This window comes from Eupeodes corollae, chromosome 2 (genome assembly GCF_945859685.1).
Source record: "Eupeodes corollae chromosome 2, idEupCoro1.1, whole genome shotgun sequence".
Classification (NCBI taxonomy): Eukaryota; Metazoa; Arthropoda; class Insecta; order Diptera; family Syrphidae; genus Eupeodes; species Eupeodes corollae.
The window spans coordinates 157,884,860-157,899,128 of NC_079148.1; the positions used below are offsets into that span (position 1 = coordinate 157,884,860).

The 14,269-nt window shown below is 36.1% G+C and overlaps 1 protein-coding gene across 2 annotated transcripts in view; it reads left to right on the forward strand.

Moving 5' to 3' along the window:
- Window positions 1-14,269, forward strand: part of LOC129948515 (serine protease inhibitor dipetalogastin) — a 41,925-nt gene that overhangs the window by 17,477 nt on the left and 10,179 nt on the right. Inside the window, exon 1 of one of the 2 annotated variants that reach the window (XM_056059547.1) lies at window positions 12,971-13,653. The exons of the other annotated variant lie outside the window; for it this stretch is intronic. Within the exon in view, the coding sequence (XP_055915522.1) occupies window positions 13,587-13,653 (67 nt within the window). The 5' untranslated portion in view covers window positions 12,971-13,586. Of the gene's footprint in view, window positions 1-12,970; window positions 13,654-14,269 lie in introns of those variants that run through there. 2 annotated transcript variants of the gene reach the window in all.

A 14,269-nucleotide genomic window follows, 5' to 3' on the forward strand; every position in this document is an offset into this window, starting at 1 on the left:
ATCCTTGGGCAATTCCAGCCTTTACGTCTCTAATCGTTGACTTGCAACTGTCTATTTCTACGAAGAATTTTCTAAAAGAAAGAAAATAAAACAACATTTTTATTATTGGCTGTGGGATATCAAAAATTCGGAGCTTATGGATGAAAGCTTTCTCGACATCCAGAAAGCATCCAACTGTGGCTCGGTGGCTATTGAGAGCAGCAGTGGCGTCAGATTGAAACTTAAGAAGTGGATGGATCGTTGAGTGAGCCTGTCGGAATCCAAACTGCATGTCGGGAATGATGCTATGCTCGTTGCAGAATTTCTTCAGTCGTCTTAAAATGACTTCTTCCAGAATTTTACTGATGTTGTTGAGGAGTGAGACAGGCCTGTAGTTGGAGATCATATTGGTTCTGCCTTTCTTCGGGATTGCCACTACTTTGGCTGTCTTCCACTTTTTTGGAAAGTAGCCGTTGTTGATGCAGTTATTTATGATAATAGTCAAGATTATCAAAAAAACTTGAGGAAGTCTTTTCAGGATATAGTTGGAGATCCCGTCCATTCCAGTTGACTTTTTCGGCTTCAAGTTGTTAATGATCTCAGCTATCTCCTCAGGATTACAGAATTTATGGGTATTTGCTGGTTCATCGGCTTTGCAGTTGTCGTCAAATTGAACTTCAATGTTTGGCTGCTGAATCAACTGGATGGAGGTTTCTACTTCGTTGAGGAAGGTTTGGTCCGTTGATGGTTTCGGAGTGAAACTCTGTTCAAAGTGTTTGGCAAAAGCTTCCACTTTGTCATTCGTTGAAGTTAGCTCGGTGTTGTTGCTCATCATGACTTCCGGCAGTGGTTTTCTCCTACCGATGAGGCGGTTTATTTCCTTGAAGGCGTTTGGTCCCGGTTTTATCTCCCTCAATCTTTTTTTGAAGGAGATGTCGTTGTGGTGTCTGATGGAGTTACGGAACATGATGTTCAAACATTCCAGTTCGCTCTTGACAGTCCGGTATTCAGGGTTCACCATGTTGAGTTCCCTCTGATGGATCCTCTGGAGGCGCTTTCTCAGCCTTTGTCGGTGGGAGTATATGTTTTGAACATATTCCGGGAGGTGTTGGTATCTGTCTTTCGTTGTCCTGTGGATTTTTTGGGCATCAAGTGCAATTGTGATGGTTGATTCCATGGAATCGACAGCCTCATCTATTTCGTTGTCCTGTAGGTTTCGGTTCGCTGGTGGAAGCACCAGGTTTCCTTCGATGTCCAACTGCAATCTCTCGAAATTTAGTCTCTTGTAGTCGATGAAGTCCGCTTGAGGTCTTGCTGATAAATTGGCTAGTTGGCTGAGTTTTATGAACAGGAGTACTGCATCGTGGTCCGAATCGCTTGGAACGGTTGAACACGTAAAGTTGCAGATGTCTGGAATGACAAAAACAAAATTTGAACTTGACAGAAAGAAATCAAGAGTTGATGGAGTTCTAGGGAATGTTGGCTTTGGCTGAGACACTACCACCAAAGAATGTTCATCAACATGATCGTCCAACCAGTCCACTATAGCTTTCCCTTCGGTGCTGATAGTTGTATCCTGCCATTGATGGTGGCTAGCATTGAAGTCGCCTCCAATGAGGCCGTATGTAGTGCGTTTCAGAACGTTGTTGAGGATTCCCAAGTCGTTTCGGATGTTTTCGTTGGTGGAGCCGCATTTGAAATAAATGCTTATAATAGTGAGGAACTCACCTTGTCCCAACTCTATTCTCACTGCAGTGGCTTCGCTGGTATAAAGTCCTGGGATGATGACTTCGCTGGTTCTGTAGGATATTTTGTTCAACTTTGTTGGTATTCCGCGGCTTTTCTCGGATAGTGGTAAGCACTTTCAAAAAGATCGAATGTCGAGAGTAATTAGTCAACTCTGCGCGAGCTACTCTCCAGACTATGTCCACTTGCGAGATCACTCTCGAAAGCAGCTTGAGAGCGACTCGCAGCACGTTTACTGTCAAATGGACACCCACCTTAAGAATAGTCGAAATAAAACAATGGTTTTTGTATTACTTTTGTTTTAATTCAAAATTATGTAAGAGTGTTATTTAAATTTGTGATCATATTTTGAATGTTTATTTTAAAAAATATGTTTTGGTTTTGATGATCATTTGAGTGGATGTAACTAATTTATAAAAAATGAATTCAAGTTTTACTCTACGTTTCAACAGTCACTTGCTTGCTTTCTCGGGGGCTAATATTTATTATTGTTTTGGAATTTAAAATTTGTTTACATCATTGGCTTTGATTTGAAATTTATTAGCATTTTTTTAAACGACACATACCTAAATTAATACTTTTTGACAGTATTTCTGTTCTTAGTTGGTTGGAAGTATTTTTCTACTAATGATCCATGCCAAACGACTACAATTCATTTTTTTTTCTTGTCTTGCAACTTTGTCAGATTTTTTTCTTAACTATTATAGCATTGAGATGACTATGATGAAGAAGAATTATCCAAATCTGTTGAGAGGGTGAGTTCAAAAATGCAACTAGTAGCACAAGTCATGCCTAAAAAATTCACGTAATGCATTTATGAATAGACAAACTATTGCAAAAATGCGGCAGATATCCAATATCAAAAACTAGTCCATAAATGTCATAAAAAAAAATGACAGAAATAATTAAGTTTTTTCTTTAAGTTACGTGGAAAAATGTCAGAATGTCCAATAAAGATGTTTTATTAGGACTTATTTTAAATGCTTTGAATGGAACAAATTTATTCATTCCTATAAAGTATAAATATTTCAGCTTATTAATAACAAATTATTTTATTTTTGCCAGCAATTTAATAAGAATATTCAATTATTTTACCTACTAATCTAGTACTGACATTTTCCTGCAGAGCGACAACAGAAATAAAATGACTGCAAGTTTGATATCATTTCAGCTGTCAGAAAGTTTTTTTGAACAGAATAACCGACTGCAAATTTTGCATTACTGCTGCATTTTTACATTAATTAACTTACCCGGAATCTTGGGGTGAGTAATGAGTATTGAAAAATGCAATGCCTACTACATAAGCAAAGTTTTTTAGAAAAAAAAACAAATTTTTCTGTCAAATGAGTAATAAGAAAACTATTTAATTGCTTAGTACCATCGCAGACACAAATGTAATGTTGTTATTTAAAACTTAGTTAAAGGTGATTTAGGTGCTCTTCAGGCCACTTCAGTCAAAACCTTCTTTCCTAAACTGCATAACATTGTTCCTAAAATGTATTTATTATTTTAATAGTTATCAAATGAATGAATCTATTTAGTAACTTAATTTATGACCACAAATTCTTATTCAAGTCACTCAGCCTGCCCGAAGAATAAATTGAACTCGTCATGTTTTAATCAGTTCACTTCAACAACGACAACGACAACACCAATAACAAAAACAGAACTTTAACTATATAAAATTACAATTGATTTCATGACCTACCACCTAATAGCCCTCATCATTTTTCATCAAACTCTTCACTGTCATCATCATATTCTTATATTGAGTACTTATCAATGATATAACTTCAATTTATCATGTCGGATTAATTTAAAGTTGCTTTTAAATGACACGATAAAAAGAGACTACAAACTTACCTATTCTAACTCTGTTTGTTTTGTAAATGTGTGAAAGATATTATACTCTATGGGTGCCATTAGAATTCTATTATGAAAAAATTGAATGCATAGTCTGAGTACCTAGTTGAACTAAAAGTATCTGTAAAATAGATACATATATTTAAATGAGATACAAAAAACATCACTTTCCATTTTTGTTCGTCTTTATGGCAAATTAACTGTTGCAGCATATTAAAATACCCACTCCGAACTTCTAATTAACTTCTTTTTGACCTAAAAAAAATATTACTACGAATAGAAAGACGAAGCTAAAGATACAGATACACCGCGATGTTAGAGTTGAAATAAAAGAATAAAAAGTTTAATTACTCATTCTAATGCGGAACATCTTACATCGTGCATTGGCGTACCTATAGACAGACATAAACATAATACACTATACTTTTCTATAACCATCAGGCTTGGCAAAGGCACATTGTGTACATATTCCTGGTTTTGGGAATTGGCTTCTACTCTGACTCCGACTATACTTATGACTTTATGCAGATAGTACCGGTTAACAGTAAAACGGTACCTGCCTTCTCAAGTCGCAAGTCGTAAGTTTCAACAAAAGCCGCCTTTTCGTACATCAACAAAGAAAATTTCTCCCAAAGAAAGTTATTTCTAGACGAAAAAAAATGCTTCTATTTAACATTTGTTTCGATAGCAAAACTGAAAACATAAAAAGAAAAATTGTTAACTAAAAATTAATGCACTTAACTAGCCTCTACCTGAATCCATTCTAAGCCTATTCGACTATAGCGCGTAAATTACTAGTCAGTCAAATGTAGTGACGATTGTGGAATGCAAAATTTTTGCAGAGGAACATCTTTTCTATTATAATATTATTTCGAATGTTATTTTCTTTTTAATGCCTTCATCTAGATATGTTGTACAGCAACACAAAGTGTTAACCAGCTCTTACAAGACTTATACAAGCTACAAGTTGAAACAATTGAAAAGAAAATTTCGTTTCTTAACTGTCATGATCGCCAGAGCTAGATACTTTCGAACGCAAATGTCAAAGAGACAACAATATGCTGGCAATGAGTCGCGGTCGCAACCAACTAACCTATCTATCTATAATAATCGCGTATCTTTAGGTTTGACTTGGCCTTCGCGACTCTGGTAAAATTTATACGCGTACACTATAATTTGTGTGCAGAAATTCATTCGGCCGCACTCTCATTGCATCTCCATAAAGTATCTATATTGGTTGGTTAAGGTGATTGGAGCATGAACCTACTTTTCATGTTTCAGTTTCAATAAAATATATTATAGTGCTTGTGGGGCAAAATTATCTGTCTTTTTTTTATAATTTCTGTACGCTGGAAAATTTAATCAAGCTTTTTATTTTTAAAAGTATATCAGCGAATCAAAATTAAAGTAAAATATCTACATATGTATGTGATTTCAACTATTTTGGGGGACAACTAATTTAACTGTTTTGGGAAACATTTTGGTTCAAATATTACAAATAGCAAGATGGCATATTTTGTTTTTCTTTTCTTTTAAACTTGTTCGGTTGGATCATCAATTATAATCAATTAATAAGATTCTAATCATAATTTCACTATGGATGCTTTTTTTATAAAAAATCGTATGGAAGTTAATATGAATCTAAAATGAATTTGTTTGATAAAGTTGTCACATTCTAAAATGTATCGACAGAAAGGACACACATGTTATTAAATTTTAAATGATTTTTAATATTCAGCTGTTCAAAAAAAGCTGAAAAAAAATATTTAAATTTCGAGGTAAAATTAAGTTTTCAATGAAAAATTTTAATAATTCACTGAATTTTTACCAAAAACACTAACAATTTTGAAATCAATTTTCAGGCTTTTATAAATTAAACAGTACGAGTATGTTGATTTAGCTGTATCTGTTTGCTATGCACTATTAGCAGAGAATCATTGGCCTTTTCTTCAAAAATAACGCCTCTCGGCTGGCCAACCACGGCAGCCCGAAATCATTTCTAAAACATAGTGTAAATTCACAACGCATCACTGCAGAGATGATTTGCGATCATCCTTTTAACAAGTTCATAAACGCAAATAATTGGCATCACTTAAAATGTCAATCAAGAATGATGAAGAATGATGAATTTTAGAGATTATTTTACCAGCGCACAAACTAAAATATAAATAGAAACAAGATTAAAATAAAAAGGTAAATTTATTGCCGGCAGAAAATGAAAGTCAGTATTGTGAAGAAAAGTTTTAGGGGAGATAAAATGTGTGCCTCCAGATTTTATTTACAATAACAGTTTTTATTAGTATTGCATCCATCATGAAGCAAAAATTGTTTTGAAACGTAAAACTTTTTGTCAATCAGCATCGCATCGTAATCAGCTGAACAACGATCAGCATAGCAAAAAAGCAGTGATACCTAATCACTACCAACAAATTTGACGTTTGTGAATTTGCCCATAATGGAAGCCCCTTATCTTTATAATAAAGTGTTTTATTTCTTCTTGAAAATCGCTTGTCACAGAAACAATTCGACTGAATCGGATTTTGGGCTAGTTTTTATTTCAGCATCCAAAGCTGGTTAAATTTTGTAGATAAAAATAGAAATGTTTGTTGCGAACTTAATATAGACTCTAACTCTAAAAATTGTGCCTTCCCCTGAAGAGGGACATCTTATGGTTAAAAAACGAGGTTAATTCAATGGTAGTAGTAGTACCCGTGGCTTGTTGGTTAGTGCGTTGGACTGCCATGCGAGGGGTCTTGGGTTTAATCTCTGCCTGTGCCACCTTAATTTTAAAAAAAATAATTTTTGCCTCTTGTGAGGAATTGACAAATCCTTCTAGAGTAATTCTTGTCATGAAAAAGTGCTTTCTTAAATAAGCCGTTCGGATTCGGCCTAAAATTGTAGGTCCCTTCCCTTCCATTCCTGACAACAGTATTCGCACACAGGAATGGTTGAGAGTTGTAAGTCACTAGGCCCTGGTTCACAACGGACTGTTGCGCCACCCAATTTATTTATTTTAATTCAATGGTACAAGCTGAGATTCTGCATTCAAAAATAAAGGTTTAATGAATAACAACAAATTTAATCAATAAACAACTCTAACAAAAATAAATTGCTATTCTTAATTCATTTCTATTATTTTTTCCAATAGCAAAATAGTGGGAAATACTTCTTAGATTTTTTAAAATTGTTTCCCCTTGTTCAACTTACACATTTTAACATTTGTCTTTTCCTTAAAGTACGGAGCATTGAAAGTTGTTCTTTCTTATACTTTCCCATTACCCTTTTAATATCAATAGAAGTTGCAAACCAAGATCGTTTCTGCTATTTTTTCCACCACCATATGTTAATGTACGACTATTTTAACGTGCCATGAAAACAGAAACATATATGGCTCAAAATCACCAAGGTTGCAAATTTCAAAATTGGTTTTATGACAAAAAAAATTGCAAGCTAAGTTGATGATTTTAAGCTTATACTGTTTTAAAATATGTTTATTGATAAACTTTGACAAGGCAGCAAACAGAATTCTATACTTTATTAGAAATATTTTTTAGTATTAAATATCTTATAAAAACATCAATTCGGGAATGTTTATCTAAGTTTGATAAAATAAACAAGAACAAAACAAAGCACATAATTTAAGCTTTAATTTATAACATGAGTGTATTATGTATCTATATTAAATAAGCAATAATGAAAACAATACATACAAAATCTTCTACAAGGAAAATACGTCAAAGCATATCCGGGAACGGGCGATTTTAATGCCAAGCTAGGAAGGGAAGACATCTTTGGTGGAATAATCGGGAAGAACAGCCTGCACGACAACACTTCCGACAACGGATTCAGCCTCATAGATTTTGCTGCGGGTGAAACGTCATGGTAGCCAGTACGCGTTTTCCACACCTCAACATCCACAAAGGTACTTGGACTTCTCCAGATCAATCTACTGTCAACCAGATTGACCATATTGCGATCATGGATGTACGAACTTTCCGAGGAGCTTACATCGACTCGGACCATTACCTCGTTGTAGCCAAGGTAGCACTTCGGATTTCCAGACCCAAAGCAAAACAGGGAGGTGCCGGGAGAAGGTACAACGTCGAACGGCTACAATCGCCAGAGATCGCCAAATCATTTTCCGACCGAGTTATAACTAACCTCTCTCGAAGTTCTCTGCCGCCAACACAATGTATCGAAAACCAGTGGCAACATTGCCAAGGTGCAATCAGAGAAGCCGCCTCTGATGTGCTGGGTTTCAAACAGCCACCAACAAGGAACCCCTGGTTTTATGAGGAATGTCGGCTGGCAAATGGAGCCAAACAACAGGCACGCAAAGCGACGCTGCATAAAAGAACAAGAGCTGCTCATGAGCTCTATGAGCAGAAGAGGCGAGGACTTCTCAGAAGGAAAAGAGAGGTCATGAGAAGCGTGCGGTCGAAGATGTTGAGAGGTTTAAAAGCAGGAATGAAGTTCAAAAGTTTTATGAACAGGTGAAACGAAATTCACAGGTACATAAACCTAGAAACGAAGGCTGCAAAGCCGAAAGTTTAAACATCTTAGTGGAACCGCAGTCAATGCTGAGGATATGGAAGGACTACTTCCGCAGACTGTATAATCGTGACGACGAACCGAAAATCCGCTGCCAGGCAGGATGATCCATTCAACATAGACGACGAAAGCCAACAATCTCGTCCTCCCGACTTAGACGAAGTAAAGATTGCCATATCTAAGCTGAAGTTTGATAAAGCCGATGGAGCGGATGGCTTGAACGCCGAGCTCTTTAAAGCAGCTGGAGATAAGTTGGTTAGGAGCATGCACAAACTATATCTGTAAGATATGAACGCAAGAAAGCATGTTCGATGAATGGAACCTCAGTATTGTTTGCCCGATCCTGAAAAAAGGAGACCATCAAACTGCACCAACTACAGAGAAATCAGTCTACTTAACATCGCCTATAAAATCTTCTCTGCCGTTATATGTGAACGTCTAAAGCCCATCGTAAACAACATGATAGGTCCTTATCAGTGTGGTTTTAGAAAAGGAAAGTCCACAGTTGATCAAATATTTACATTACGGCAGATCCTGGAAAAAACCCAAGAACACCAAATCGACACCCACCATCTTTTCATCGATTTCAAGGCCGCATATGAGCTGTATAGAGCCATGTCTAGTTTTGGCATCCCCTCCAAACTCGTCCGTTTGTGCAAGATGACCATGGAGAATTCACGCTGCTCCATAAAGGTTGGAAACAACTTAACAGAACCTTTCGATGTCAAAAAAGGTTTTAGACAAGGTGATGCGCTGTCATGTGGTTTTTTTAACATCGTGCTTGAAAGAATAGTGCAGAGCTCACACGTCAACACTAGGGGCACTATCTTTCAAAAGTCTGTCCAATTACTGGCATATGCTGATGACATTGATATATTCGGAAGAACTCAGCGTGATGTCAATGGGGCTTTTGTGAGTATTGAAGCAGAAGCGGCAAAAATGGATTTAACGGTTAATGAGGGCAAAACAAAGTACATGATGTCGTCAAGAAAGGACATACAACACCGACGTCTTGGTCAAAACGTCACCATCGACAGACGTAACTTTGAGGTAGTCAAGTACTTCGTCTACCTAGGTTCCGCTGTAAACACAGAAAACAACACCAGCGCTGAGATCAAACGCAGAATAACTCTTATTAACCGCTGTTTCTTTGCACTAAGAAAGCAATTGAGTAGTAAAGTCCTCTCTCGAGGGACCAAAGTGTTGCTATAAAATAAATAAATAAATTGGGTGGCGCAACAGCCCGTTGTGAACCAGGGCCTAGTGACTTACAACTTGCAACCATTCTTGTGTGCGAGTACTGTTGTCAGGAATGGAAAGTAACCTACGATTTTAGGCCGAATCCGAACGGCTAGTTTGATGAAACACTTTTTCATGACAAGAATTACTTTTGAAGGAATTGTCAATTCCTCGCAAGAGGCAGTACCCGCGAAAATTAATTTTTTTTTAAATTAAGGTGGCACAGGCAGGGTGTTGCTATATAAGACCCTTATCATCTCCGTCCTGCTATACGGTGCAGAAACATGGACCACGACAAAAGCGGATGAAAGCACCTTGGGTCGCTTCGAGAGAAAAGTTCTTCGTTTGATCTACGGTCCCGTATCTATCGAAGGGGAGTGGAGGAGAAGATGCAACGACGAGCTGTACGGGCTGTACAGCGACGTAGACTTAGCCAGAAGGGTAAAAGTCCAACGACTAAGTTGGCTGGGCCACGTAGAGCGCATGGAAACCAATGCTCCGGCCAGGAAAGTTTTCGAATCTACACCCACAGGACAGCGCAGTAGAGGAAGACCGCGGATCAGGTGGCGCGCACAAGTGGAAGGTGACCTCACCCAACTTGGATCGCGAAACTGGAGACATCTAGCTAGGGATCGAGCTGGAGAAGTTTGTTGGGTGAGGCCCTAGTTCACACAGGACTGTAGCGCCACCTTAAGTAAATAAGTAAGTAAGTATATCCGGGAACGTTCCCAAAATAACGATTTCAAACAAGAGCGCCCTTTGATTATTCGGCGGCCATCTTAATATATAATTTATTTGGCGAAAAATACACTGACAGCCGGCTATGTGCTTGTTCTCTTCCTCGACTGACGTTTCACACCGAATGGCTGGATGTACTTAAAATTAATTTTGATCCATTATCCATATGCTTGCTGATACCCGTGGCATAATGGTTAGTGCGTTGGACTGTCATGCCAGAGGTCTTGGGTTCGATCCCTGCCTATGCCATCTAAAGTCTTTTCACGGGTACTGCCTCTTGCGAGGAATTGACAAATTCTCCAAGAGTAACTATTGTCATGAAAAAGTACTTTCTCAAAATTAGCCGTTCGGAGACGGCATATAAACTGTAGGTCCCCTCCATTCCTGACAACATTACTCGCACACAGGAATGGTTGAGAGTTGTAAGTCACTAGGCCTTGGTACTCAACGGACTGTCGCGCCACCCAATTTATTTTTTTTTATCCATATGCTTGTATATTGATTTCATTTAAAATTCACCTTACTAAAAAGTTATATTGTTTGATGGACATGGACACACAAAACAGGTTAGTTTTAGTATTTTACTGATTTTTATTTTCAATTAAGTCTAGATTTAAAGCATTAAATTGCCAGCAAAGCCAATTCTGCACCTCGGTGATTTTGAGCCATATGTTCATATGTATATATGGTGCTTTTGAATTTTGTAACTTGAAAATCTGTAAAATTGGTACAAGAAATAATCGCTTAAGAAAAACCTCTAATGCTTAAAGACGAACTAAAATGATTTTGTTCATAAAATAAAACTATTTGGACTAACATAAATGTTTAAATATATAAAATATTGATTGCATTACATGCACAGATTTAAAAAAAAAACTAAATATGTTGACTGTGGCGTATACGTAACTTTTTTGTATCTAAACATAAATCCTCCAAATTATTTATGCATCTCAAAATTTGTATACGAATTTTCAAACAAATTAAAGTTTCATATTTCGATGTTAAGTTGATAGAAACATCTTAATCTTATTTTCTTGTTTGGCCGTTTAAGTTGAAAACACTGAGTGAGCCTGAGTGGTTATCACGTGCGTTTAATTTATATGATTAATGTTGAAATCGCGTGTGGTGCTTAAACGATGTAACTCTATATGGTGCGTGTTTTGCTGATGTTACATACATGTATTAATAAAGTAAGTGGTCAAAAGTGTTACTGTATTTTTATAATAGTAACATTGAATAACAGAGTTTATGGTTATATTTAATTTTGTATCCTAGGAAGTGTTCAAACGTCCTTACATCCTATCTTCCTCTATTCAAGCTTGTAAAAAGCCCTGCACATTATTATAAATAAATCATTAAATTGGTCCTTAAAAAGAATAGTTTAAAAACATAACGTAACCTAAGGACAACATAAAATTTTGTATAAATAATAATTATAGTTACTATCGTGGTTTAATTTAATAGATTTTACCATTTGTTTCTATTCAGCTTTAAAATTGATTTTTAATTGAAATTTCATCGAGTTGTTAGTTAATCCAATAAAAAGAAGAACACGTTCCTTTGCTTCTAATTTGGATTTCAACGAATTTTACAACTCATAATTACACAGGACAGCTCGTTGCCCCGATCCGACAAAGACATATCAAATCAAAGTAACATTAATTCGGTTCATGTCCCCTTTGGGTCTGGTGGTCAGCGTGGTTATTTTTTATCCGTTTCTCATCGTGTGTAAATGCTGGGGAAAGCGCGATGTGTTTATAGTCTCTATAGTCTTTACTTCAACTTCTTCGTCTTGTGGTACATTGTACTTTTGCTATCTAGTAGAAGTAATATTATTCCATAAAATTTCAAAAAAAGAAAAATAGAAAAATAAAAATACTGCACAACAAAATATACTTGGAAAAAAAAAACGAAAACAATAAACACAAGGTATGCAGTGCCAGAGTGTACCAAACCAAGAGAGTTCCAAAAACCCACACAGTTCCATGGAAAACAATTTCTTAGATTTACCTCAAACCCGCAATTTGTCATCAACTCTTTTCGGCTTCTTTCCTCTTTCTAATATCGTTTAAGATGGTGTTTTATTTTAATGAAACCAGAACCAGGCCTATGTCCAAAGACCGACCGACCGACCAACCGACCGACCCAAGCACCATTAAAGGCAGCCAAATGTACATAATAGAGAATACCATAGATACGGATACAGATACGACGAATTCGAGTAAGAGTGCCATGCACCTATAGATTCAAAAGTCAAATTAAGAAGTTTATCATGTCGTTGGAAGTTGAAGTTTGGAGTTGGAAGACCAGAAGCAATAGCAACAGCATCAACATCAACAGAAGAAGCAGAAGCAGCATCATCAGTATCAGTATCAGCAGCATCCAAAAGAGAGCTGCAAAAGTAAATCCAAATTTTAATGTATGCACAAGAAGAGAATGCAATGCGCTTATTATATCATGTACTTATGTGTACTTTGCACATAGTGGAGTCACTTCTGACTCTGCGAGGCTAAAGAGTTGTACTCCTATCCTGTACACACTGACGACGACGATGATGACGGCCGGGACTGCTGTTTCTATTTTTCTATTTCTATTTCTGTTGCTTTTGCTGCATTTCCCCGAATTCAAATTTCCCTCTTTTGCTCCTGCTTCTGCTTCAGCTCTTGCTCCTGCTCCTACTCCTGCTTCTGATGCCTGCTCTGCTGCCTACTGCCTAGTGCCTAGTGCTGGTGCCCTATTAAAACTCTATCACAGCATTAGTTGTACATCTGACGAGTTTTATATATTTTCTACATTTAGAGTTGCTTCTTTTTTCGCCTCCGCTTTGCTTTCGTTGAAGTCTTGCATTTCGGTTCTTTATTTTTATTTTTACTTTTCTTTCTTTTTTAATCTTTTCTTTTGGATTCCCGATTCCCGACCCGAACAGCAAAACCTCATCTTTACAGCCAAGCCGCTTAGTATTCTTATTTTTCTCTTCCATCCAGCTGCACAGCGACATCAGCAGATACTCTAGAGTGTATGGATCCAATTCATTTCCATCGTCTATTCTGCCTTTCTCTATAAATTAATAAACCTTGGCCATGAAATCTCATTCTGGATTAGAGCTTGAGACCTTTCTCATCGGTAGTGTGGCGTCGTCGGAGTCTTAGCAGATTATTATATTTCTCCTTTTATACCTATTAACTTTCATAAAAAGTGCGCTTGTAATACAAGTAAACTGTAACATACTTTTTTAAAAGCCTGGATAATTTTTGCGTAAACGGTGCTAATAGTGTTTTATGAACATTGTTTTTTTTTTTTTAAAAGCTATGATCCCAAAATATTAATATCTGTGGATGAATTCGAAGTGACGTATAAAATATGTTACAATTTTAATAAATTAAAACATCTTGAAGTGTTCAAACTAATAATTCAAATTTAAAAAAAAAGAAAACATTAAACTAACAAATAATCGTATTCCCGGTCTTAAAATGCATATTTTCAATTGCTGTGCGGTCTTACTCTGGATGTCAGCAAGCTATGTTCCTTTGTTTGCAGGTAAATAAGATTTTAGAATAAATTACGAAAGACTATTGTGTTCCTATAAACTAAAAAAAAAAATTTAACTGGAGCTAACTTAACACAAAATAAGTTCAAAAAATATTTGTATTGTAGTGATGGATAACGATTATTTTCGTAAAATTTATAAGAATTTTAATAAAATTGCTCTGTTATTTATTGGTTTAATTATAATAGTTAATTAGCCTTTCGCAAATATCTTAAAACCTCTAGAATAATTTGAATGTGTGTCCTACTTAAAGAAATGATTAAATTTAGTTCAAATTATTTTTTTTAATTTCGGTAAATTTGAATTCAAAATCTTTTGTATTAAAAATTTAAATTAACACATTTTTTAAAGTTCAACTAAAATTAACTTGCGGTAGGTAGTTAATACAAATACAATGAGAAGAGTACAGGGTTCAATATTGTTCATCGTCCAGGAATCTACCTTCAGACTTGTAGGTATTGTTAGTTAAACCATTAAGAGTTTTTAATTTTTAAGATAAGAGAAAGGTTTTTTCCAACCGTGAAACTTACCTTCACAAATGTTTGCTGAACTACAAACTCATGATACGTGCATTCATACATATATGTATTTACCTCCAGCAAAATG